This window comes from Meleagris gallopavo, chromosome 8, assembly GCF_000146605.3.
Source record: "Meleagris gallopavo isolate NT-WF06-2002-E0010 breed Aviagen turkey brand Nicholas breeding stock chromosome 8, Turkey_5.1, whole genome shotgun sequence".
Classification (NCBI taxonomy): Eukaryota; Metazoa; Chordata; class Aves; order Galliformes; family Phasianidae; genus Meleagris; species Meleagris gallopavo.
The window spans coordinates 17,790,168-17,816,520 of NC_015018.2; the positions used below are offsets into that span (position 1 = coordinate 17,790,168).

Genomic DNA, 26,353 nt, shown 5'->3' on the forward strand with positions numbered 1-26,353 from the left:
AAAACAGGGAAAACTTGTAAAACTTAGGCTTTCTTCTCTAAGACATCTTTGATGACTGATCTCCAGTTCATGTCTAGTGTAAAAAACATCTCTGAAACAAAGTCACCACAGATAAACCAGCACATAAAAAGTATATTTGCAAAAGAAAAATATATGTTTGAATTCATTAGGCCTCTGATAACAGCAGTGGTACACATCATTCATAGTGATACTGATCTGTTTGCATGTGTCATTGAACTAGTGCCATTAAACAACATAGAGGAAAGAAAAAGACCACATTTGTGTGTTGTTTTTTTTTGTTTGTTTTTTTGTTTGTTTGTTTTAACTGATGTGAACTGAGTGCACCAATTATATACTGGTACAATTTCATTTTAATAAAGTTACTTGAATTGATATTATTTAATGCCATGCACAACAGTTACTAAGATCAGTTAAGATTCCAATACTTCTGAAATTACTGCTATGGAATTGCTTCTCCATCTCCAGTGTCAGGAGAAGTATCTGCCCTTAGATCCCCAGATACAAGTTTAAGGAACTATTGCACTTCAAACAAGAGCATGTAGTCTTGAGGGAAAGACATCTGAGGAGCAGCTGAGGTCTCTGTTTCTGCAGCCTAGAGAAGAGACTCAGTGAGACCTCAGGGCAGCCTACAGCTTCCTCACAAGGTGAGTGGAAGCATAGCACTGAGTTCTGCTCAGTGAGGTCAGAGACAGAGCCAAGAGAAAAGGAGCTGCATCAGTGGAGGGTCAGGCAATCATTACAGAAAGGTTATTTACCAGAGAATAGTCAGGAACTGGAAGGAGCTCCTCATGGCAGTGGTCACAGCTCAAAGCCTTCTGGCACTCAAGCACTTGGACAATGCTCTCAGAAATTTGGTTTTATTTTTGGGTGATCTTGTGTGGAGCCAGGAATTGGACTCAGTTATCTGTGTGGGTGCTTTCCAACTCAGAACATTCTGTGATTATTCAAGTCTATGAACATCCAAGAGCATTAAAACCAGCAATTTTCTGGAGCTACATAAGCTTAGACCATTTCAGAGATTATAAGAGCATGAAATATTAGTAGAGTGCTGTACATATACAAGTACAGATTTATTTTGTCTTGTAAAGCTCACCCTTAGACTGGAGGGAAAACAGAAAGTAACTAGATGGATTTTGAGTATTTTTTACCAGTAAAAGTTGAGGATAGTCTGAGAGGACAGATGTTCAGGAACATGCAGACCATGGAAAGGAAGCAGCATTAAAACATCCAGCTACCAGAAAGGATTAACTAACAGCTAGTTAATTCCTGTTAACAACTTCAGAGGAAGTTCTTCATTAACCCAGCGTAACAGATAAAAACATGCACCACATTTGTGCTATGACAACCCTCCCATGTTACATAATACAGCCACCATGTTATTCTCACTTCCCCTTTCAGGTGTCCCATTATAAAAGTCTTTTACAGGGAGAACACATCTTTGTTCGTTGACTAGATGCAAACTCAATGCTCTAGCAAGGCTGCCAGACAGCACTGCACAACAGAGTGCAAGGGCTCAAACCCTGTCTCTAAATTAGGGCAAAGTTAAGAGTGAGAAAAGACAGAGCAGGAAGGTAATTAAATTCATACTGAGCGGATTATCTAGAATAGTTGCAAACTAAACAAAAGCCAGCAAAACAAGATAAGCTTTCAGTATACTTTCCACCAAATCACATTGTTCCGTATCTTTATTTTTGAGACTCACTTAATTTAGAAAACATGAAGTCACCCCAAACAAAACACTGGAAAGGTAGAATAAAATGCCTCAAAATGGTGCAGAGATGTCTTGTATACAGCTTCATCTTTGGAGCCCAGTGGCCAGAATACACTGAAGAAAGTCCTGCTGCTTTCTGTCAGGCACAATTCAAGCCCACAGCAGATGCACTGAAGCTTTTTATCATACGAAGTCAATACTGAGAAAAGATTAATGAATTAGATGCAGAGCAGCTTCTGTTCCCCTGGAAACAGAGGATGGGCATATGCTACCTCCTGCTTTGGGAATAGAAGCAAACTCATTGCTACTTTGAAAACCACATATATTGACAGAGTTACTAAGAACATAAAAAGCTCTCTGCAGGTCAGTCCTTCCTTTCCCCTTTCCTCATGAGACACCTAAGAAAATATTCCAGAAAAGCAATAGCTCCAACTTCCCACCCTAGCCTTCAGCACAGAAGTCAGCCTGATAGGATGGACTGTGCAACTGCAACTATGTTACACAACACACCAGTACACACAGGGTCAACTTCACGCCCTGTAACTACTAAGTAGATCCCTTTCACTCCAGTCAATCCAGGGCACTCATCTGTCAATATACCATAGCTCCATCTTTTCAGATATTCCTCCCTGGAAAACAATGCTAAAATTTGCTATACGTATGTGGAAGCACAATTCTTTCATAAAAATATGCAATGAAACACTCATGAAAAAGCAACATCATTTAAGGTTTCTCTTGAAGCATTAGGGCATAACTTGTTTCTTATCTGACTGTCAAGTAAAAGAATGCGATCTTCTTCCAGAGTGCATATAAGTAATCAAACAGGCAGAAGATCAATGGGAATTTCAGTTAAGCTATTGATTTAGTTTCTGCATACAAACCTGCAGGCCATGCTTAACATTTACAACAGATTTTTAAAAGGACAAGTATCTTTAGAGCTTAAGCAAATTACGTATTTCTATCAGCTGATTATAAGTCTCTACACAGCCTGTAACAGTTTTCTCAGGGACACACTGTCCTGCTGGGTCATGGCAGCATGCCTGTATTCTTGTCCCATCATTCCCCAGAAGCACAATCAATAGCCATCTATGAGTTCCAAAAGTACATCTTGCTTTTGAGATGCATGCTCTTACCTCAGGTAGGACACAAATCCTATTTTTGCAACTGTTACAAGAGCTGCATCAACAAACATGAAGTGTCCAGCTCTCACTGTGCTTTGTATACAAAGATGAGATGCTCATCTTCAAGCTGCAAAACCCAGCTGTCACTGACAGGGTCCTGAGCAACAACAGATGATACCAAGTTGAAGTCTCTTTGATCTTTACATAACATCCTATCGTTAATGATGGATTGAATCCTTGACCAAATGCATGCAAAGATGTAAGATGCTGCCAATATCCTCATCCATCTGGTATAAACATTGCAGGCTCAAAGGGGAAAATCCATTTCAGTTCTCAGAATAAAATGAAGTTTGCATGTAACAGTTAAACCACTTGCTACAGCTGCATGCTTAATAATAGCATGTGTGGATAGCAATGGTACAACAGGCTGTCTGTCACTATGCCTGTACTGGCTCATCAGGAAGCAGCAGCACAGGGACTTGAACAGAGGAAACAATTGAATAAGCCAGATCAACAACTATGCTTAGAGGCACGACAGTCAAAATAATGACTATGTGAAATACGTTACCTAATAATACTTCAACTAGGAAAGCACTTATCTCAAATGCTACAAGAATATCTTACAGGCATGCTGAAGAACTTGAGTAAGAAATTCCTCTGAGCCATAAGCTTTATCACTAACTGTAGAGCAAGAAATCTTCCCCTTAAATCCATCGATATAGAATAAGAGCAGTAGAAAATCTACAGCTGATTCTGTATTGACAATTACAATATTCCCAGCTCTGCATTTACTTCAAGTGGGAGAACAGTGTTTCTATTAAAGCTAAACATGGTTCTCCAAAACAGAATAGATCAGAAACAGACTAAAAAAAGCGCACGAAACAATAAATTGATAATGAACTCCATTTGCTAACACCTTACGAGAGAAATACTTGGGTAGTGTTGACTGTATTAAACACTAATAAATGTATTTCCCAAAAACTGTAAGATAAACATATGTGCACATACAAATACTGTGTGGAGATTATATTACTCTATACCAAACTAACCTACAGCTAGTCAGCACACAGTTAACTAGAATTTAAGTTTTCTTTTACAAGAATAAACATGCTTATTGCAAACATCTGATAACTAATGACCCATCTGATGCAGCTTATTTGAGTTTGCCACTTTAAGTAGCCCTGGTTTGGTTCAATTTATTCAATCACCATTTGTTGGCTGTTACTAAATCACCTAACCACTAACTGATCTCTCTTTTCTAGCTCATATTTTGACACTACTCCCTTCCTCTGGCTGTTCTCTTACCAGTCTTCTTTGGGACAACTCTATCCCATTGCCCAATACATACTGCACTGTAGGATTTAACCAAGGGTTTCCACAAGTAGTATTCTAGTATTCCTCCCCCCCGCCCCCTTCCTTTTATTCATTCATACTTTACATACTTTCTTCAGGAATAAGTGTTTTAAGAGTAGGAGAAATACACGCTATAACCAGTACATTGATTTTTTGGTCTTTCAATCTGTATCCCAGCTATGCACTCCAAAAATTATTTGCTGACAATACTGGCACCTTTCATCCCTTAAACTCCAGTAACTCTACACATTTTACAGTTCCTACTTGTCTGCTTATATGCAGCAAGCAACAAATTTGTCAAGCTATGAGGATTAAAATATTCTCATAGCTCCAACTGTATTGTAAATCTTATGGAAGATTAAAGCCTAGCATTATCAGCTTAGGGTTGTTGAACATGTAATAGAAGAGCAGTAGGACTAGAAAGCTGCAATTATCCATTCCCCATTCCTGAAATATTGGTTTTTGTACCTCTTTATTCTAGATCAGGCCAGTTCAGGCACATCCAGTGTCTCAGCAGGTCATATCATTACATTACTCAGTTATAGCATGTTTCTACTCATACCACCCAACTTAAGACCATAAAAGCAACTGTTTGAAATCATGATATTTTTAAAACGTCTTTAATACTGTCACACTGTTGTTTAACACTTTTATCCCTACTATGAGCCAGCTTCTACCACCTACTACCAAGAGATTTAGTTACCACTGATGGAGTGAGGTTCTGAAAGCTTTATTCCACAGTGAAAAAAGGCTTACAGCATTTTCCCTTTCTCACATGACAATTCCTTTCATTTAGCTTTGAAACTCAGCCAGAGACCAAAAAAAAAATCACAGGGACAACAGAAAAGTACAATATTCACCAAGGAAAAAGGAACACATTGCAATTGCTATTATTTTGAGTCAAAGTGCCTCACAGAGAGGCTCAGAAAGACTTTTGCATTTGAGCAGCCATGGATCCTTTGTAACTGATACTGCATAAGCAATCAAAAAAAAAAAAAGGATTTAGATCAGCAGTACTGGCAAAGAAATCACCTCCTCCCTTCCTGTAACATCATGTAAGTAAAAAATTTAAGCATGTAGCCACTAACATCTGCTTTGTTAGATGAAGTATTTTCAGCAATTATCTTACTACGTTCTTCTCCCTGACTTTCCACTAGTTGTTCATAACCATGTTTGCAAAAGGTATCAGAGGGAGAAAGGGGCAGGCAGGAAAATACCTTCCTCAGCCCTCCTGTTCATTTTTGCTGCAAACATATGCAATAATGGCTCACAGCCTTACAGGCATGCAAACTTGTCACAGTAAGCATAAAGTCAGAGTTTAATGCTTCATTCACATAGCTATAACAAGCCATAGTCAGTACTGCTTGATAAAAAGCCAGCAAGCCCTATAAGCAACCAGCAGTGAAACAATGCTGAGAAAACATCCCATTCTAACCTCTTGTTTTTCACTGTATGGAAGCTCTAGCACTGCACTTAACCAATGGAAGTACCAAGCACAAATATTTTTGTAGAAGTCTATACAGCTGCTGAAGAATTTTACACTTGAAGCCACCTCCAGTAATATTCCCTGCAATCTACGTAACTTACTGTAGATAAATAAAAGCAATATACTGCATCTTCTGCTATATTCTGGGCATTTTTACACAACAGAAGAGCTTTACTGGTGCAACACTCACCTGTTTTACAGTTTTTTCTTAGTTCCTTCTGATCCTGCGTGCTTCCGAGTAATAAATGCAACCCACCTCTTCAAACACTTTGCTTTCTCACTGCACTGTTAATACACCAGAATAGAAATAGCAGCATGCTGCAACAACACTGAAAAAATGGAGATCATTTCTTATGCCTGCAGAGTGCTCAGAGATAACAAATCATTTGTTTCTGCACTCTATCACAGCGCAAATGCAAAGTGTCAAGTCTTTGTAAGACCCTCTCAGCCAGATACAACAGGCACAAAAAGAATGAAGAACTAAATATGATCTACGAGTATGATCATTTTAGCCTCAGAAGAGGACAATTATTAGTTTATGCGCTCATTTAACAGAGAAGTTAATTTGGTACATCTGTTCTCAAACCCAACGGGACAGACCTAGTAACAAAATTAACATTCCTAATTGTAGATAAGAGACTAAAAATCAGCTACATTTCACAAAATAAAGATTGCTTAAATTTTTCTCACCAGCTCCGTACACGCTGATGCTTTCTGAAAGAGAAAAACTTCCAAGACATTTGTTTGTGTTTATCAACCACCCCATTCCCCTGAAGTCAATGTAGGAGATATGCATTTGATGTATTTCAAACAAGGATGAGTTGGTGTCACTCTGCCATGCAGAGTTTACTCAGCTTTATAGCTGACAATCTTCTGCACCAGTTCAAGGCCTGCAGAGATGTGAAACAAATCTAACTGAACCAAGGAGAGGCCAAACCACTTCATATGCAGCTGTGACCTCAGACTCTGAGGGACTCACAGGTGCTATTTAGGGCTTTAATGATTAGAGAGGCTTATGTAAACACACATACAAATACATCCACACTCCCCTATTACAGAAAAACAGACCTGTGTTTTAGTAACAATGCTATGTGGAAAAGCTTGGAACATCAATGACTTTAGCAGGTACTTGTACAACATAAGCATATAGATTTTTGAAGTTTTTCAGAGATATAATAGTAACCTGTTGAGATTAAGGCTTTCATATACGTAGAAATGTTAAAGAAGAGTAGAAACTGCTATTATGAACTTCATGGGAGTTGAGATGCACATCAGATTGTCTGCCATGTGTAGGAAGATAAGGATCCCACCCAATCATCAGGAGATACAAGAAACCATAAAAACATACCCCAGTTCTAGGAGCTAAGTATAAAGGAAAACATACAGCATTAATGAACAGCTTCAGCCAGATAGGGAGGCTGGGCTCAGGAACTCTCCATTCTGCAGTAGATATCTCACACTTGCATACTCCTGCCTGTGCTCATCAACTGCAAAACCAGGAGATTGTGACAGTAGAGAGAAGGAAAAACATGAAAGCATGAGGCTCCCAAACATACCACTGAGATATCCAACTGGCCCACAGCAGAAACAGGGCAAGCCATATCATGATGAAGTGGCTGGACCAGTATGGGAGAGATCCAACATGAGCCTCAACACAGCTTCAGCCCTTGAGCTCTGCCAATAGTATGCCACAGTATCACTGCACCATGATGTTTCCGAGTCAGCAAAATTTAAGAAATAAGTCCGCATTCACTCACACTACCTGTACTGAAGAAAGTCAAAACTTTTTCCCCACCCCACTGATAAGTTTTTGCTGTTAGACACACTTCAAGTCAGACAGCAATAACTCCCAGGCATATATACAACACACTAAAACTCATAGCCTACTCTCAAGTCCTGTATGCTGGCATATAACAAAACCCACGTGCTCTACCCACAAGGTAGCCCTAAGCAGCTGGCTCACCTTTTTCTGCTTAGCAATGAATTGAGAGATAACAAGTCGCAGCAAACTAAGCAAGGTTTTTCACTCTCACCTCAGCAATCTGGAGCTCCATAGCTCTTCCTGTCAAATTCCAGTCACACAGATGACTATATTAAGATTTGGAGGTCAGAATAGGATAATGAAAAAGCATCCACGTGAAAACTGTTTCAATAGAGAACTGGCTTAGGTGAATCAAAGCCATAGAAGGTTGAACAATTAAATGGTTTCTCATAAAATACATTTCATTCTCAAACTGAATTACAGGACAGTATTCACATTCATAGGCTTGCCAAAAGCTGGAATATTTAGAAGATTAATTTAAAACATTTATTGCACTGAGAGGTTTGCAACAATGCAGCCATTGTAAATTGGTGAACATTCAATTCCATTAAATTGGCATACTTTCCCATTCTCTGGATCAGGTCTAAGTTTGCAAAGCAATTGAATCCAGCCCATCTCTTCCCTGCAGATCAACAACTTGGAATGTAAGTCATTGCAGCTATAGGAAAACAGATCATACATTTCAATTCAGAGGACAGTGCAAAACCTTCTAGGAAGGAGCATTTCACTCTTTCAGTACAGTCTCCTGTTAAACCCAGCACTCCCTTCATGTTTGCTATTCCCATAGAAATTCAAACAAAGTTCACCAAAACTATGAAAGCATTGTCAGGTACAATAATAGTCAAGTTTTCTTGGTTAAATTGTAAGCCTCTCCTTCCTAAGTCATCTTGGGCTGGCACATTTTACCTGAAACATAAGCCATCACTCATAAAACTTCTTTCACTGAGACCTGTGACTACATTACTGGCATGGACAACTGCAAAATTATTTCTAAAAGTTTTATAGTGCACCTTCCAGATCCCAAATCTAATTTCAACTGAACATACAAGGAAAAGGTATCCCACACTAGGTAAGATAAAAGTTAAAGCACTAGACTTGGGAGATGTAGATTTATTTTCCTGCTTAGGATTTCTCATAAGAACATGGAAAAAATTATAGTCTCTGCATCTCAGTTTCCCCATGAGCAAATTCAGACTAACAGCTTTAATTCAGCTCAAAGCAAGATTTGTTAAAAACAGATTGCACAGAACTACCTATTTACACTAATGTCAGCCATTTTCTGGAGAAATAAGTCTTGTTTCTGGCCTGCAGCTCCTGAAAACAGCTATCAGACAGCCTAGAATGACAGACAAAAAAACATTGAACAATATGCTCTGTTTAGTCATGAAAAGCACTCAAATATGATTAAGACAAGTTGTATGGGAGCAGCAGAAAACATACAGGAAACAAAAATAAGCTGAAGATCAAGCAATTTTCAGTGGGCAGAAGATCTATATTTTGCTTTTCATGAACAAACAGCAGTTCAGAAGACTCCTTACTTCCAGAGAAGTAATGGAACCTCTTGACATTAAAACTTTTATTAGGAATCCTTACATACAGCCAGTGACAGGCTACTATTTATTAGCGACTATTTTGAGTTGGTAACTGAAGTAGAAATAGTACATACATCAAGTGGCACTGACATTACTGTAATTTCAGGCAATGAGTTTTCTGCAACTAGATTTATTTCTTCATGAGGAAAGCCACAGAACTGACACGAAACAATTAAACCAGGGAACATATTCTCACATTCTCCTAAGCTCTACTACTTGCCTGCATGATAGCTAAGTCTCCTTGAAACATCTCTTCCTTTGAACATTCATAGTGCTTACAGCAACTGAAGAGAGCTCTCAGTCTAAATAGAGTCTGTGACTCGTACAGAAGTCACAACCAATATGCCCTACTACTCCAAAATAATAATTAAAAAAGTAGTTATACCTGAGGTTTAGTTTCCTCTTCATCCTTATAATAGAAGAGTTGGTCCCCACGCAGCACAAACCACCGCTGCTGCCAGTTCTTCATAATGCTCCTCTGTTTCTTCAGCCAGCCACACTTCACCACACGTTCTTGAGGGCTAGGAGAAGAAGGTCTGGAGGGAGGCCCAACCTGCTCACCCATCACCAAACTCTTTGATCGGGCTGAAAGAGAGATTGCAAAGTGAAACAGTGAATTAAGGATGAGAAGAGACAGAAGCTAATCTGTTCCATACCTTCTTCTCAGGCAAGAACAGACCACTGTGTGCATTCTTCTTTCACTATATATTTACTTTCAAGGCGTACTTTGAAGTTCATTACAGTGAAACAGAATAAATAACCTTCTGACACTGCTCACTGCAGCAATCTAAGTGGCAAAACAACTCCACCGAGGCTCACTGCTCACAGTACATCTTTATTCATAGAAAATCATCACTTCCCTCCAGCTCTACATCAGAACAGCACTGCTCTCTCCAAAAGCAATATTTACCCAGTAAGGGTGACAGAAGAGAGGGGAAAAAAACAAAGAATTCTCATCCCATACACAATTACTTACCAATGTGGCTAGGCAGTGAAAAGAGCTGCCACAAGAAATTCACAACACAAGGACTTACGAAGTAATAGTCACATATAGATAACGTAACTATACAGAGTGATTAAGATCACCTCAGACTCCTAGTCTCTGACCTTAAAGTAGAAAAGCACAACGTAAATAAAAGTCAGAATAGAGAGAAAGTAAGTAAATCTTAAAGGATTCAGAAGAAGAAAAGCCTACTGCTCTTTCCCTCCTTTCTCATCCCATGTGCCTATATTAAGAATACTGAAGTATGGGGCATATAAAGCCAGTACATAGCGATTACATATTCCAAGCAGCAAGCCAGTCCTCTGGATACAGAAGTTATATGATCTCTTAAGTCTATTTCCTTTGGATTCATGAAGTGCTTTATTATAAGTTATCTACTATCGCAGGGCATTTTTCTTCATTAGTACAAATGTGATCCTTCACATTGCCTACATACAGTTGATTTACAGCACAACTTACAACTGCCTAATACTTTCAAGAACTATAATAGGCTTTGTCTTGTGCCTCAGTTAAGGAAAAAAAATCAGGATTCAACCTATAACTGTTTCCTGCTTCAAGTTCTCTTCAGTTTCACTCTTAAATGATTAAAGAGTTGAGATATAGTGTTATAGCTTTTTCAGATTATTTCTCTTATTTTGTCTTAACCAATTTGCTGAATTTAATCTGAACTAACCCCCAATTTCATGCTAGTGAAGTCTATCAGCAAACACAGTGTACACTAAAGTAACCTAGTACTGCTCAGTCATTACTTTTACACACCCAAAGCAAACAATCTTAATATAGAATTCACTTAAAATCATGCTATAATGTATCCAGGCTTATTCTCAAGGCTTACTTCTCTGTAGTCTGAGCTCTAACAGGAAGAAGTTTTCATTCTAGCAAAACACAAAGAACCTCTTGTTCTCCACAAAGCTGCCGAACATCTTCATACCTTCCTAGATCCCTTGCTGGAAGCACAGTGCCCTCTAGGAGGTGATTACTAAATTACCACTGACAACTTTACCTCTTATCTTCTATCACCCCCAGTACAAAATTCTATTTTGTATACATGCAGTATGAAAACAGACTTTTCACATTTAAGTATCTACTGCAGAGATGCATAGGGATTATCCTGAAGGAAAAACCTCTTCCTCTCCTCAGGCTACATTTTACAAGAACTCAGCTGTCATTTGTGTTTATTGACAGTCCCAGACTCCTTTCCATGTTCATGTTACATACCTTATTCCAAGAATGTGCCTTTCAAATTGGAACTATGATGTGTCTTAGACAGTGTCCTAGCTATTAACTTAATTAGTATGATAATACCGAAAAAACACACTCCAGTATCTCAGTCATCTCCATTCTAAAGCATGTCAGCACTCTCCAGACCAAGTCTGTGATTCCCAGCACCTTCCATTATTTTTTTTTTAATTTGCATAGTTAGTCAAACCCTCTCTTTCCCTTCCCCCACCAACAGAAAGTAATTTTAATGGAAACTACCTTTATTTTTTTTTTTTCTCTCTCTCTCTCTCTCTAGACAAACACCCAAAAAAAAGGTACCATCAAGCTTTGATACATCTGTCTTCTCTCATATACATTTTGGAATTATTTTCACAGCCTTCTCTAGTAGTATTTATTAAAGGGAAGAATTAATGCTTTCACAATCAGCCACTAGAGGACATATACCCTCATTTTTATTTTAAGCAGAACCACATATTAGTCAATTGCAATGGTTGTTAATTCTTCATGCTATCTTAACTTTCCATTTCCTTAGAGCTTCTAGTTGTGACTGTAATGGTTAATTTCATTATGGAGGTACTGAGCAATCTCATCTGTAAGTCAACAACACGGATCAGGGAGAAATTTGTAGAAAGATTTATAGCTAATAACCAGCATTGATGTTTTTATTGCATGCTTCACAGAGTACAATTGTATAGACGTCAGAAGAAAATTTTCACAGGAGCACGCTCTGCCCATATTACTGGGATCAAAATATCTGCTTTGGTAACCTGATCCAGTTCATCAAGTCTCTCATTCTTAATGGTGGATACGTATTCCTTGCGCTCATCTATTTAACAGAATTATTGAATAGCAAAGCATAAAGAAGAAAACAAATCAATAACTTCAACTCACACTCAGCAAATATTTCTCATGCTCTGGAGTTCTAATTGAGTAATGCTTTTTCAGTAACTCCAGTTTGGAGTTAGTTTTCACATTTTCACAAATTGATTATTGATTCAGCCACACAGAAAAGCTCATACAGAAAATTAGTGCAAAGAAGAATTCAAGCACCCTCTGGAAAAGCTGCTTAGCATTTACTTAATATAGGGCAGCAGTACTGAAACGCCAACTGCAGGACATACCCACTCAGATGTAGGGAAGCAAACAGTTACCACACATCAAGACTACAACAGACCACATATACCCATACCTCCATTGTTCCATAGCTGGTACCCACCAACAACAAGCCAAGCATCTTTTTGGAATGACATATCATTAAATAGCAAGAATCAGAACTGAGAATTCTTGCATGACTGGAAATGACACTGGCATATGGATGTTCTCACATCTAGATGAAATGGGAGGAAGAACCGTGAGCAGAGACCGTCAGATAACAAACAAGAGCACCTGTGTCAACACTTGGGATACACCAAACAAGCTCCACATCCAAAATCTTACACACTTGATTGTCATATCTTTAATAGCCAACTCAAAGATTGCCCCAAGGAGTGGATTGACCAAGTCAGAGACAAGATGCTGTTCCTTATGGAGACAGGAATCTTGATTCCTATCTCAACTTGGAGCTATTTAAGGCTACTCTTTGTCTACCTCTTCCCATTAATAGAGCACCATGGATTTCTACAAGAGTTTTCCTCTGCAATTCAGACCTGCTTCTCAGCAATATGCATATTAATGCTTTCTCATGACCTCCACTGTCCACATCTCAGCCACGCATCTAAGCAGAGATATCTTCCTCTGCTACAGTTCATTCTTATCCACATCATCCCCGTTCCCTGAGCTTATCCTGCATAAAGCATTCAATAATCTCTTCTGCTCCCCTTTCCCTGCTCACAGCTCTGAACTCCTACTACAGATCTAAACAGTAAATGAGAACCTACTTAATCAGGAACATCAAAATCCATCAAATCAATGCAATTCAATACCAATTAAAGCTCTGGTTCTTTGAAGTTTCATAGGCAGTTAGACTAAATCAGTACAGCCATTATAATCAATTCTGATTGACCACCTGTCCTCCAGCACAGACACTTTACTCTAGTGCTCTTTCATCCTGACGACATAGTGACACCACATTATTTCTGATATAGTCTTTATTTAAAACACTAGTCATAAAAGGAAGAGAACTCGTACTGTAGTCAATGTTGTCTGTTCTTTAATATACTGTTTGAATAAAAAGGGTGCACTAGCACCATGATATTGCATTTCCTTCCAAAGAAGCTGGGAAAAATGATTTCCTTCATATTTGCTTTCTGTCTGTAGCACACATGTATGTTTGCATCTGATTGCTAAGATACCATAGCCAATCAGCACAAAAGAATCCAAGACACTTCCACAACAATTTCAGAATTTATCATCTTGAAATACAACAAAGAAATTAAAGACAGAACGCTTGAAGTGATCAGGGATCAGATCCAGGCAACTAGAAAGATCAAAGTTTATTTAAACTGGCAGTGACTTTTTTATTCCCTGAAGCCAAATAGAGTAGCAATCTGTACAGAACCATCAGGTTGCTACACAGTCAAGCATTCGCCCACATTTTGTGACCTGGAGGGCATATATTAAATTCAGACATACTACCCTAAAAGCAGGACATGACTAAGGCCAAGACAAGGTGCTATGTTATACCACTTTTCCTCAATTTTTTGTGAAGCCTAACACAATCTCACATCACCAAGGACTCCAAGAAAGATGGATTCAAACTACAGCCTGCACGTATCCTGAACAAAACAAAGTCTGCCAAAGAGTGCCAGCTGCACAACACAAAGGCTGCAGTCAGAGTCTGGTGAGTAGACCCAACCAACAAGGGCTCAGAGATCAGCCAGTATAAAACAGAGAGCCTGAACAACGCATGTATGTCAGCATCATTGCGCTGGAAGAATTAAGAACTGCATTACATCCACTTGGAACTGCAGCATCTCCCCAGACGTGCCCAGACATAACTGGCACAACTGAAAACCTTAAAATAGAAAAGCTCAGACATCCTACTTTCACAAATGCACTGTAAAATGTTTCATAGCACATACTTGGTTCGTTAAGTTATGCCAGTAGTAAGAATATGATAAAGAAACTCACTGTTAAGTAGCCCAACTTCTTTGATAACGGAAAGAGAAGGGAACTGCATGCGTAACAAGCAGTTATGAAGAATCAGGTTGTGCAAGTTCCACATACCAGCAAATTTTAAAAGGTGCACATCCTGGCAGAACAGGAGGCAAGATTTCTCACTAGCTAGCAGGTTAAAACACTCACACAACACTACTGTGAATATAACACCAGCAGGTACCAAAAACTGTGCAGCACTGCAAAGCCAAGAAATTAGGCTTCTTACAAGGTATACTAGCTCAGGCAGAGCAACACTCATTTAAATTTACCTATAGCTTTTCCAGAGCCAGAGTTAGCTCAGATCTGATGCATGTATCTTCAATTCAGGATTTTCTTTGTCAAACACATTCCCATATTTCCACTTTCCACCTATGTTACTGATTTATAGAAAACTATCAGAACCCAATAAGACAAGAGACACGCTAGCTTGATGGTAGTTACATGAAGGAATTAGTCTTGAGTAGCATTCAAAATAACCATGACACCACCTTGCAAATGGAGATCTGTTTCCAAAGCATGTCATTAATCCAAAATGGTTACATAGACATCCCTATGAAGACAACCCATGAAATCACCCTACTGACCCAGAAGTTGAGACTGAGGACAGAGACATACACTCCAGAGATCAGATGGTAGATGGCTTTGGTAACAGAGACCATTATTACAAACTAAGTTTTCAATGATGAGTCATTAAGTTTTAGCTGTTGCACCCATTTATTACTGTTCTTAGCATACATGGGTTAGCAGCCCGGCCACATCTGTAAATAACAAATAAGAATGCACAGAGGACATGTCAGTTAAGAGCTTGTAAAGAGAAAATTTAGTACAAGGAAGACAGACATCATCCAGTTAGCACACTAACTGCTAGCCCTTCAGCCTTCAACAGATGATATTACATTGAGAGTATAATGGTTAGACTTTCCTTTCAATGCCTGCTACTGATTGTGCAGCAATATGCACTCTGTAAAAGAATGCACAAAAAAAGTGCAACCATTAGAATTCACCTTTCACTCTCCCAAATTTTTCTTAATTAACACTGGCATCCTTTCTCTCCCAGAAACAGGTGGATGAAGAAGTTTGGTATAGTAAGACATTTAGCATAGCCTTGGTCAAGCCAATGAACATACAATGCAAGAAGCAATACTTTGTACTTCTCAGGCAAGGTTACAGAGCCACAAGCTCCTGCCATTAAGTGAACGCTAGTCACTCACATAACACACGCTTCATTTTTTAAGCACTGAAAGAGACTGGCTAGCTGGCCAGTTTGCTACAGATGTCAACCTATCTCAATAGATGGTGGGATCAGGTCAGCTTCATTATCAAGAGAGATACAGTGACTTTATTTCCTACCTTTTTCCTGAAAAAAGCAAAGCCTAGGATATTTTTCCTCTTCTTAGTAATCAATTAAATCCTGCAATCGGTATATCAGAGCCCCAGATTCAACCTGCTGTGTCCTTTGTTATTGCAAGGATAAGTTACAGACCATTGATAGGCAGCCTAAGTACAAAACCTGTTCCCAGCAAAACTCCATTTTAATGTTCAGGTCTGCACCATGCTGTAATAATTCCCAATGGAACCACTACAGACTGTTCAGAGGACAAGAGAGCACTGAGATTATATCCATTTGCTGAGTCACTTAAAACATGCCCCTGTCGTTAAAAAGGGGCTACAAGTCTACAGCGATGCCAAGCACAAGCTCTCTACTCACAGGGAACTTTGGAAGCATCTCTTGAAAGCCATTCATCATTTCCATCTGGTTAGCTAGAACTGCCTACCTGACAAGCTCTGTTTAACTCATATCCCATTGCTGGCAAAGCCCTTTGGTTCCTTGGGCAAACATGCTGAGCTACAGCTCACTGTTTCCACAAAAGTGAAGTTTTACTCTCTTCTCCCTGTACCCACACTCCTATTTCCTTCTGATCCACCCAGCCATATGTTCCTACACTTCACCAACAAGCTCAGATCTTTCTATAAGAACAGTTATTCCCTGGAATGCCAGAAAGATTTTTCTCTCCCTACAATTTTAGTAAGACAAATCAGTCAGAGAAGGATGCCCCATCCCTAACAGCATTCAAGGCAAATCTAGATGTGGCTCTGGGCAGCCTAGTCTAGTGGTTGGCAACCATGCCCACAGCATGAGGGCTGAAACTAGATGATCTTTAAGGTCCTTTTCAATCTAGGCCATTCTATGATTACAGAAGACTATATAAATAGATTGCATCCTTCCTACAACCAGTGAAAATAGCGATGTCCAACTCTCACAACCTTGCACAGCTCACACTGCAGTCTCCTCCCTATCCCACATCATCATGGCAGTGGCTTCCCAGCACCAACTGAACATTAGTGCACTATTAACCATACCTGGGCTGAAACCAGGGCGTAGGGAGGGCACAATACAGGGCTAATTTGAAATATGGTAGATAATTTTAAGTGTTTTGATACACTGGCTAAACACTGTCCTGTAACTGGCAAAAAAAAAATGCAGCTATGCTTTTTGTTTTGATAAAGGAATTTGAGAATATTTCAAGATATTTCAAGACTGCAAAAAAAAATTACCAATATTCTGTATATTTGCAACTCCACTTTTATTCAACATAAATACATTTTCCCAAGTGTGTATAGCATTGCAATCAGACATTCAGCTCAAAAAATCTAATCATGTCTCTCCAACAGGCTTGTATAAAAGAAAGATATCCTCACTTCACAGTCACACCTTATTCATGTCACTGCTTTAGGCAGTACGCACATTTGTGAACAACTACTGTCAAGTATGAAGCACACGAAAAGTAGAATTTCCTAAAAAACTTCTGACAAGCACCTTGAAAACTCACTATGAATTGCAACCACTTTAATCAAACCAGACTGATGCATTAGTTTCACAAAAACAAGGTCAAACATCCCACTAGTTTTACATTTGTTTCTTTTTTAACTGCTTTAATAAAAAATGTATAAATACCAAAATTTATAAAGTATATTATATATGCTACAAAGGCTGCTCCAAAAGTGATGCCTCCATACCATTTTGTCACTGCACAATAGATGGCAGCAGAGGGGCAGTCAGACAAAATGGCATCTGCTATGCAAGCACATGTGAAACAAAGGTGCAGAATTGAATTCCTCCATGTGGAAAAAATGGCACCCGCTGACACTTGCTGAACATTGGATTTGAGTACAGTGAGACAGTGGGTGGTATGTTTTAGCAGTGCAACAGTAGGTCACCTCAACAGGTGTAAGTCTTGACAAGCATGGCATGCAGACTTTTGTTCATAACAGGTGAAAATGCACAGCTAACAGCAGCGACTACATGGAAAAATACTGTTTTGTATGAGAATTTATTTGCCCTAGCAAGCAGAGTTACTGTGCTCTTTGTATCTGTTTTAGTTTCCATGAAGACAAATAGGAGGCACTACTTTCAGAACAACTTACATATATGCAGCCCGAGACAATTCCTCTTCTGTCAAGGTGGTCCAGGCAAGCCTAAAGGATGAACGCCCATGAGTGAAAGCCTCTAGTAGTCCTCCCATGGGTATGGCTTTAAGACTTTAAAAGCTTTACCAGTCATAGCAGACTGAGTGGCTAACAGTAACATTCATATTTTCACAAGAACCATACCACAAACTTCTCCAGCACCAAGCTGTGGAATCAAGGCTGTAGCTCCTCAACACTACAGAAATGGCACACAAGTCTGCTGCTGCATAACATCTCAAGCTGTACATATACTCCTCATTCACCTGTGTGTTTATAACATATTTGCTACCTGTGACACATGAAGCACATAGTCCATATTATTGAGATACCACAGTAGGTACCAGCACGGCTGTTACCTTAACCAACTAGAATTATTTGTCTGTCACACTCTGTAACACTCTCCCAAAATTATTTGGAACTGAAAAATACTAACGAGATACAAAACACTTCATCAGGACTTTCTGTTGGCAACTGGCAGTAACACTGAAGTAACAACACTGCCAGCCACTTTTAGCAGTAAAGCCTCCCCAGATTCCTTCATAACTTCATATTCCTCATTTATCTTATCCCAACATCAAGTGGGTGTTAATCCCTACATAGTTCTTAGGGAATTATACCAACAGTGCAATGTACCTGTTTCAACACTCATTGCATCTATTTTCAATGCACAAACAGTGCCTATTTCCCTCTTTGTATAACAGGTTACTCAGTGGCTTGACTTAGTGACAAGTTTACTGATTTTTGGAAACAATAATAGAAATCTAGCAATTCTTACTCCCACATCTCACTCTGGGCATAAGTACCTCACTTAAATTATTTGGCTGTATCTGTAATAAGATATCACTAATCAGAGTCATAAAATGGCCCAGGTTAAAAAGGACCACAGTGATCATCTAGTTTCAACCCCCTGCTATGTGCAGGGTCCCCAACCACCAGACCAGGCTGCTCAGAGCCACATCCAACCCAAACTCCAATGCCTCCAGGGAGGGGGCATCCACAAGCTCCTTGGGCAACCTGTTCCAGTGTGCCACCACCCTCTATGTGAAAAGCTTCCTCCTAATATCTAACCTAAATCTGCTCTGTCTCAGTTTAAAACCATTCCCCCTTGTTCTATCACTATCCACCCTCACAAACAGCCATTCCCCCTCCTGTTTATATGCTCCCTTCAAGTACTGGAAGACCACAATGAGGTTTCCCTGGAGCCTTCTCTTGTCAAAGCCAAACAAGCCCAGTTCCCTCAACCTTTCCTCACAGGAGAGGTGCTCTGGCCCTCTGATCATCTTAGTGGCCCTCCTCTGGACCACTCCAAGAGCTTCACATCCTTCCTGTAGTTGGGGACCCAGGCCTGGATGCAGTACTCTAAATAGGGCCTCACAAGAGCTGAGCAGAGGGGGACAATCACCTCCCTCTCCCTGCTGTCCACCCCATTTTGAATGCAGCCCAGAACACAGTTGGCCTTCCGGGCTGCAAGCACACACTGCTGGCTCATGCCCAACTTCTCATCCACCAGGACCTCCAGGTCCTTCTCCGCAGGGCTGCTCTCCAGGAGATCTTTCCTCAGTTTGTATAAATACCTGGGATTGCCCCAACCCAAGTGCAGTGCCCTGCACTTGGCCTTATTGAACCTCATTAGGTTTTCACAGGCCCACTTCTCCAACTTGTCCAGGTACCCCTGGATGGCTTCCCTTCTTATTCCTAGTTAAGATAAAGGTGGTTCCTACTAAACTGGAAGTCCACAAAGGGTATGCATTCAGGTATGAAATCCCTTACCTACAGTTCTCCCAAATAAATCATGATCCCATCTTTTCCTCTGTAGCAACATCAGTTCACCTTAGAACCACTGTATGAAGCTTCCTTGACATTTAGCCTATGCAACATAGATTTGTTGATTTTTGTTTTTATGAACTTCAATATAAACTCAAAAAAGACAACTATCTGACTGAAGCACAAATAACTTTAATCACATGCACTATGAGAAAAGATACTCCGAGGAACTTTTTTTCACCTCCAAAGAATACCTCTCACCTCCTCTCTTTAGCTCTTCATTAAGGTCAATTTACTCTTTTTGTGATAAAGGACACATAGAGAAGCCCAGTGGAAGGAACACACATTAGAAAAGACACTTTACATCAGTTTCCCTCCTCATATTAGTTTTAAAAAACTTGAACACATGCAAGCCTAGACAAGGATCCTTTCCTCTTCTCGCTTACCAGATGGCTCTTACTGTAGACTTGTCAAGGGGTTTCCCCACCACCACAGCATGGGAGGATCTACATCATTGCCTCAAACAACCTTTGCCTAACACACAGAACTGAAAAAAGCAAGTACTGTTTGTACTGCCTTGCTTGCCTTATAGTTACCATGAATACAGACCTTGCAATGAAAAAGAAATACATTTACATAAGCACTGGAAGTAGCAGCTGACAGCCCTCTTAGGAGAGAGGTACTAGCTTTTGTAATGCTTTTAAGTGTGCTCTTTGCCATGCTACATTCACCCAACAGATGTTTTACAAGTAATTTAGAATATGGCTTTTTCAGTTTTAAATATTTAATTTCTTCCTCACATTGTCTCCCCTCAGAAGTCCAGCATCCCTTTCTTTACGAGGCAAAAACCACAGTTCATTATTTCAAATTCAGGCCACCTGTGCTTAATAAGCCTGAAGAATTTCAAGGCCTTTCCTGAGAAGAATGGTCTCCTGCTTGAGCCTTCAGGCCAGAACAGAAAGCTGTAGCTGCCATAGGCAAGCACTTCAGGTCACGCTGTGAACCCCATATGGAAAGAGACACACCTCAACACAGGCTGTTCAGAGAGGTAATTCGAGTCCTTAATAAAACATGCCACTGAATAGTAGCAGGTAGCTAGATATCCCTCTGGAGTTAAACTACAAATCTGTACATGCATATCACCACTGAAACAGATATAGACACAGCAGAGACACAGGTCACTCAAGTTGCCCACCCCAAGCTCTACCCTTTAGCTTGGGCCTAATCCTTCCTCTGCCCTTGTGGTGCCCGCAAGCTGTTGCTGAGCAGCAGACCAGGCTCCAATCCTGATACATCCCTCAGCATCCCCTGCCCTGTTTTCTCAGTATTTTGAGCTCAACTCAGAAACATCACCACACATTTCTCCAAAACAGAGAAAGCCCAGATCTACACCACAGGTAGGACCAACTCCCACAACACCTCATAGAGTCCTTCCTGCAAAAGTTTACAAAACATGGATCATGAATGAAATTCCATTTCCCAGCACTTCATGCTAGCCCTTCACCCACCTACCTCTCTGGAGTACAGCTCCTGAAACTACCTCTCCTGTCCCAAAAGATTTCTCTTTTAAAGAAGAGCTGCAGCATGCCTCCTCCTTGCAGCTGGGCTTCTCCTATAATGGTGGCTCTCCCATGCCAGCTGCAGCTAGTCACAGTGATTGCAGGAAGGTGTGCTCCCAGCTGTGGGCTCTCAGGAGCTAAGGGAAGCATTTGGGGGAGCTCACAGCTCCAGTGCTGTTTACTTTGGTTGCAGGAGTACAAGGCTTGGTGTTATCACTTGCTTGGTAAGCTGGAGGTGCCAAGGTGCTGGCCACCCATACACTTTGGGATAGCTATATGCAACATCAGCTCCTCAAAGCAGAGCTGCTGAGTGGGGCTGTGGAGAACTCTGAGCTCTTCTTTGCAAAGCTGAGAGGCTGCAGCTGTGAAGCTCTGGTTTGGTGAAGGGGACTACAAGAGCAGCAGTTCTCCTTTTCTGCCTTTCACTGGTCAGGGAAACAAGAGCTTTTCACACAGCATGCTTTTGAAGAGCGTACAGCCTGAAGAGCCTGCACCTGGCAGTCCCTGAGGCCTAGAGTTTGCTCAGCACTATGGTGCCAGCACCTGTGTAGAGAAATCACTAACATGGCAGGAGTCAAGGGGCTAGATGCCACCAGTTGTGCATGTACATCAAAAGAAAATAGAAATATTACACTGAACAGTTGTGCACAGGGTAGCAGGATTGCCTTCCTCTTTGTGGAGAACTCAGAGTAAAGCAAGAAGCTGGAGGGTTGGTACCTCAGCAAACAGAGAATCCAGAGCGCTCGAGACTATTCAGCTGCTTCCAGGATCTTATGAAATATATGTACTTCACTGTTCCTTTTATCTCTGCCATATCTTTTAGTTCATAAACTGAGTTTCAAGCTTTCTGTTGTTGTTGTTCCTTTTTATTGAAATCTCCTTTAACCACTTTCTTTTGTTCCCTTATCAAGTCTCTCCTCACCTTCACTCCTTGTACAGACTGTCCTGCTATCTGTGCCTGCTACTGGGACTATGTTGTTGATAGTTAGATTAAGTTTAACCCCTTTAACCTAAAGCATGTCAGTGACACTGAAGGACTACTAACTGGCTAGGCCAAGTATGATTTTGGCTAAGCACCATCTTCTGACAGAAACAGAAGTAATTACTTTCAGTATTCTAAAAATGCCCTTGTTATTTTTCCACGAGTGTTAAAGATCATCAAAATTGATTCCTAAGCCTGACAAACCTACACTAGATTAGAACTTCTGAAAGCCTTCTGCTGTGATTACAACAGCCTTGAAGAAGTGATTAATAATTTAATTTCCTTTAGACAAGAAATTTCTAGAGGTATGACCCCAATCACTCCAAGTTTCTGATATAGAAAAAGTTCCTGCAGGCAAACCCAATGTTATACCAGTACGTTAATTGTTAATTCTATTAACCTGTTCCCCTCCATCTGTTCAAGAAGTAAGGCTGCAAGTTTGCATCTAAGCCCTTCTTAGCTGGTGAGTTCTTATGGCATTAGATGTGCTTGGATGACAGCAAGTGTCCAGTGAAAAGCTGCTGAATAAGAAAGGATAATTCCATATTTTTTCCATAGTACACTAAACTTTGGGAAGTTGAAGCAAGCCCTAGTTCTGCTTTCAACTTTCTTTAGTTCAGAGTGTAAATATTTAAGCGTGAAATGTATCATTGTAAAGGTAAATCCATTATGAATTGTGAAGTTCTAAGATATAACTGTGAAGTTTTGGCCACTTAAGTAATAGAATGATGTAAAATAGATTATCAGAGTCAAATATGTTTTGACACACCTTTCTGCTTTCAAATCTGTCTGGATTCAGCCAAATTATTAGGATGGAAATTGACAGATAGATCATACAATCATGCATCCTTACTGCCATAAGAAAGCAGTCAAAGTGTAGGGTTATTCATGCTCCTGTAATCAAAGACCCCGCACTTCCATTAAAAATATGACACCATTGCAAAACCATTGAATATTAAAAGCTACCAGTCCTCACTGCAGACACACGAAGCTTACTTTGTACACATGCACACTCCCAAAGGGTATAATAATACTTTACCCTCTGAAGTTCCTCCTGGCAAGATTACTATACATCACTATTAGAAATGTTTTATGTATGCTAAAGCCCACTTTTCATTAAAATTGGATTATGATGAGTTTGAGAGAAGGAAAAAAAAGAATGAGAGAATGCTGTTCTACTACAGGAATGTTGGAGGATACCTGAAGAAAAAAAAAGTCTGCCCACAGCAGGCTAGCTAGCCAAAATGTTCCCCATCATCTTTTCCAGTCTTAATAGATGCATGAATATGCAGCCAAACAGATAATAGATCAGAAGTGCAGACAATTCCATAATGTCAGGCACCCATGAGTACAAAGTCCCAGTGAGAAGAGGTTTATTCTTTGTGTAACAGCCTGTGCTGAAAACAGGAATAATGCAAGGAACCTGTCATGTCAGCAGGCTAGCCCTCTTGCTATAGAGAGCAATCCCGTAACACCTATTGAAGAACAAATGCGCAAGCTTGTTGTGAAGCCTGGCTTTTAAATGGACATTTCCTTGTCCATTTAAATGCAACTATCAGATATAACCTATTAAGAATTTCCAAGCCAACAAACAACTGCTTTGCTTCATTTTTTCCAAATCATAAGGAAAACTGTAACAAAAAAAGCATTCCTTGAGACTGAAGGAGTCTGAAAACTGCTTTTCATGCTCTGCACACTTAAACTTCTCTTGCCTCCGGAAGACAGCATTTCTGTGGAGCATTATGGTAAGTGACAGGAAAGAATGTGAAAACAGGAGATTCTGAAAGAAGAAACAAAGTAGAAACAATCTTGGACTCCGTCAACTGCTGTACATAAGCCACTGTAAATGAAAAAATTATGCAAAAGCCATTCAGTCTAACCAGGATGAACAGTTTTGCAGAAGACTCACTTAGGCGCATTAAGATTTTCAGTCTGTGAGATTTTGCACCTTTCTAGGCCTTATGAAAACATAATCTACCCCTTGAACGCATGTGTCTGAGTTATGGATGCTGATGGAATGGTAAGCTCCACATTATACTGACAGTTACCTCTAGTAAAGCAAATTATCTTTGTTCTCTACCATGCCTTCCGCAGATATTAAGATCTACACCTCAGACGTCAGGCTGAAGTCCAGACTCAACACTTTGAAAAGACTTAATGGCTTTAAACCCAGGACCTACTTGCACAGATGCAGGGAGCCTGAAGCAAATGCAGACATAGTTGCTTTAGCAATTCAAGCACAATAAATTTACCAAATACATCTCTAGGTTCAGTTTAATTTTTTACTCCCATCACACTCAAGTGAACCCACAGTTTGTATCCAGAGCATCCTTCCCCATCCCTTCTCTTTATTCTGTCTGCCTACAGAAATCACACTGCCTCCCTTACAAAACTATGCCCTCACTGGCAGAGCTAACAGCATGCCTCTATTTTGAAGTAAGCAAAGCTCAAGCAGCATCTTGCAGATCTCCAGACCTTGTTGATACTCACTGCCAGCAAAAGATGCTCACAGCCCCTTTCAGTATTTTATTTGCGCACCCTTTGCCACCTGAATATTCATTAACAATCCCAACAGAGAGTCCAGGGAGCATTAACTACCATTTTATATTCGCATCTGTCTTGCAAGATGGAACACTTACCTTCAAGGGGAATTCAGTGTCTTCAGCACTCCTTATTTACAGCTCCTGGGAATAAGGGCTATGGAAATGCCCTGCAGGATTAGGCCCTGCTTGGTAACCATTGAAATAGCTTGCCAATGCTTGCCAAGGCATTGTGGAAGTAGGAAAATTCTTTAAGTTTCAAAAGGTGTCAAGACAACTCTTCCTGTGAGTTGTAAATTCATTTGGAAATAAACTTACCACTGCACAATTAATGAACCAAACATATACTGCTATAAGTTGAAATTGAATCAGAAAGGCACACTACAGTTTGTCCCCTGAGCATCAGTAATCCACAACAATCTAGGATACCTACCCCATAAATAGACTACAATATGTTTTTTCTTCTTGATTAATTAAGGGATGTGAAAGCTCAGCACATAGTTGTGAAAGTTTGTGTACCCTGTCCTGCCAGAGTTCCTGTATCATTTTAGTCTCATAAGCTAGCAATTACCTCACCTGAGCATTAAAACACAGGAATGCTGGATAGATATTAAATATACTGAAGACTGGAAGATGATGCACCCCTTCAAAGTGGAATGGCAAAGTGGCAGCACCTACGAAAGATCTGCTGAACTTACACAAAATCATGCAGCTTAAATAGAAGTACATATGAATTCATTGTGAGTAAGATTGTATATATACAATCTAGATGGCAGGAAGCCATCTAAGATACTGCTATTTAATAGGCTGCTGGTAATTAAGGACTAATCAGAGCGAAACATCACTTTTACACACATGATCTGATGTGATATTCTGCTGAAAGAATCTGTCTCAGAATCACAGTAGCTGGAACCAGTGGCACTTGCCTATTTTATTACACTGGCATGGCTAAAGAAAACAAAATCCTTACATACTCTTCTGACTGTATCTGCTTTAGCTCTGAAATGACATTAATCTGGTTCTGTTTCTGATGGGCAGGAAGATATCCTCGGAGACTGCCATTAGGCTGTGAACAGCAATGATGCTCAACGAATGCCATGTCAAGTGAGGAGCTGATGCTGCAGCAGGAAATCACCTCCAGGAGAGCCAGCATAGAGGCACTGGTCATGCCCAGCTCTACCTGGTCACTTTACAAACACCACGCACTACAGCCTATAGGTCTGAATGACTGCTTTAAGCAGCTGCAGCAAACCCAGGGCAGGTTTTCCTTCCTTCCTTTGTTTTTGCCAGCAGCTCACACTGAGCTACTTTTCCCACCTTCTGCTTCCTGCCCTGTAGGAATTGAACAAACTGCTTCTCCAACATGTCGCAGGTAAACTTGCCACACCTGTCTCCAACCTCTATCAAGAATTTCAGCATTAGGAACACAACATCACCAACAACCACGGGGGTACGAAGACTCCATCAAGAGCCAGAATGGAATTCAATTTCTGAATTATCCCTGCTGTGCTGCCCTGACATTGCAGACGACTCCTGCGGACAGGTCCCTTCCCTCTAACCCTTCATTTTCCCCAGCTCTCCCCTCGATCAGCGGGGTGCCCGGGAAGCGTCCCC

At 40.2% G+C, this 26,353-nt stretch overlaps 1 protein-coding gene across 4 annotated transcripts in view; it reads right to left on the reverse strand.

Moving 5' to 3' along the window:
* ARHGAP22 (Rho GTPase activating protein 22) overlaps positions 1 to 9,687 on the reverse strand; it is a 117,751-nt gene extending 108,064 nt beyond the window's left edge. For all 4 annotated transcript variants that reach the window (XM_010714469.3, XM_019617625.2, XM_019617624.2 and 1 more), the window contains exon 1: positions 9,492 to 9,687. In XM_010714469.3, coding sequence (XP_010712771.1) covers positions 9,492 to 9,671 — 180 coding nt within the window. In that variant the 5' untranslated portion in view covers positions 9,672 to 9,687. The remainder of the gene's footprint in view (positions 1 to 9,491) is intronic.
* Between the last annotated feature and the right edge of the window lie 16,666 nt (positions 9,688 to 26,353).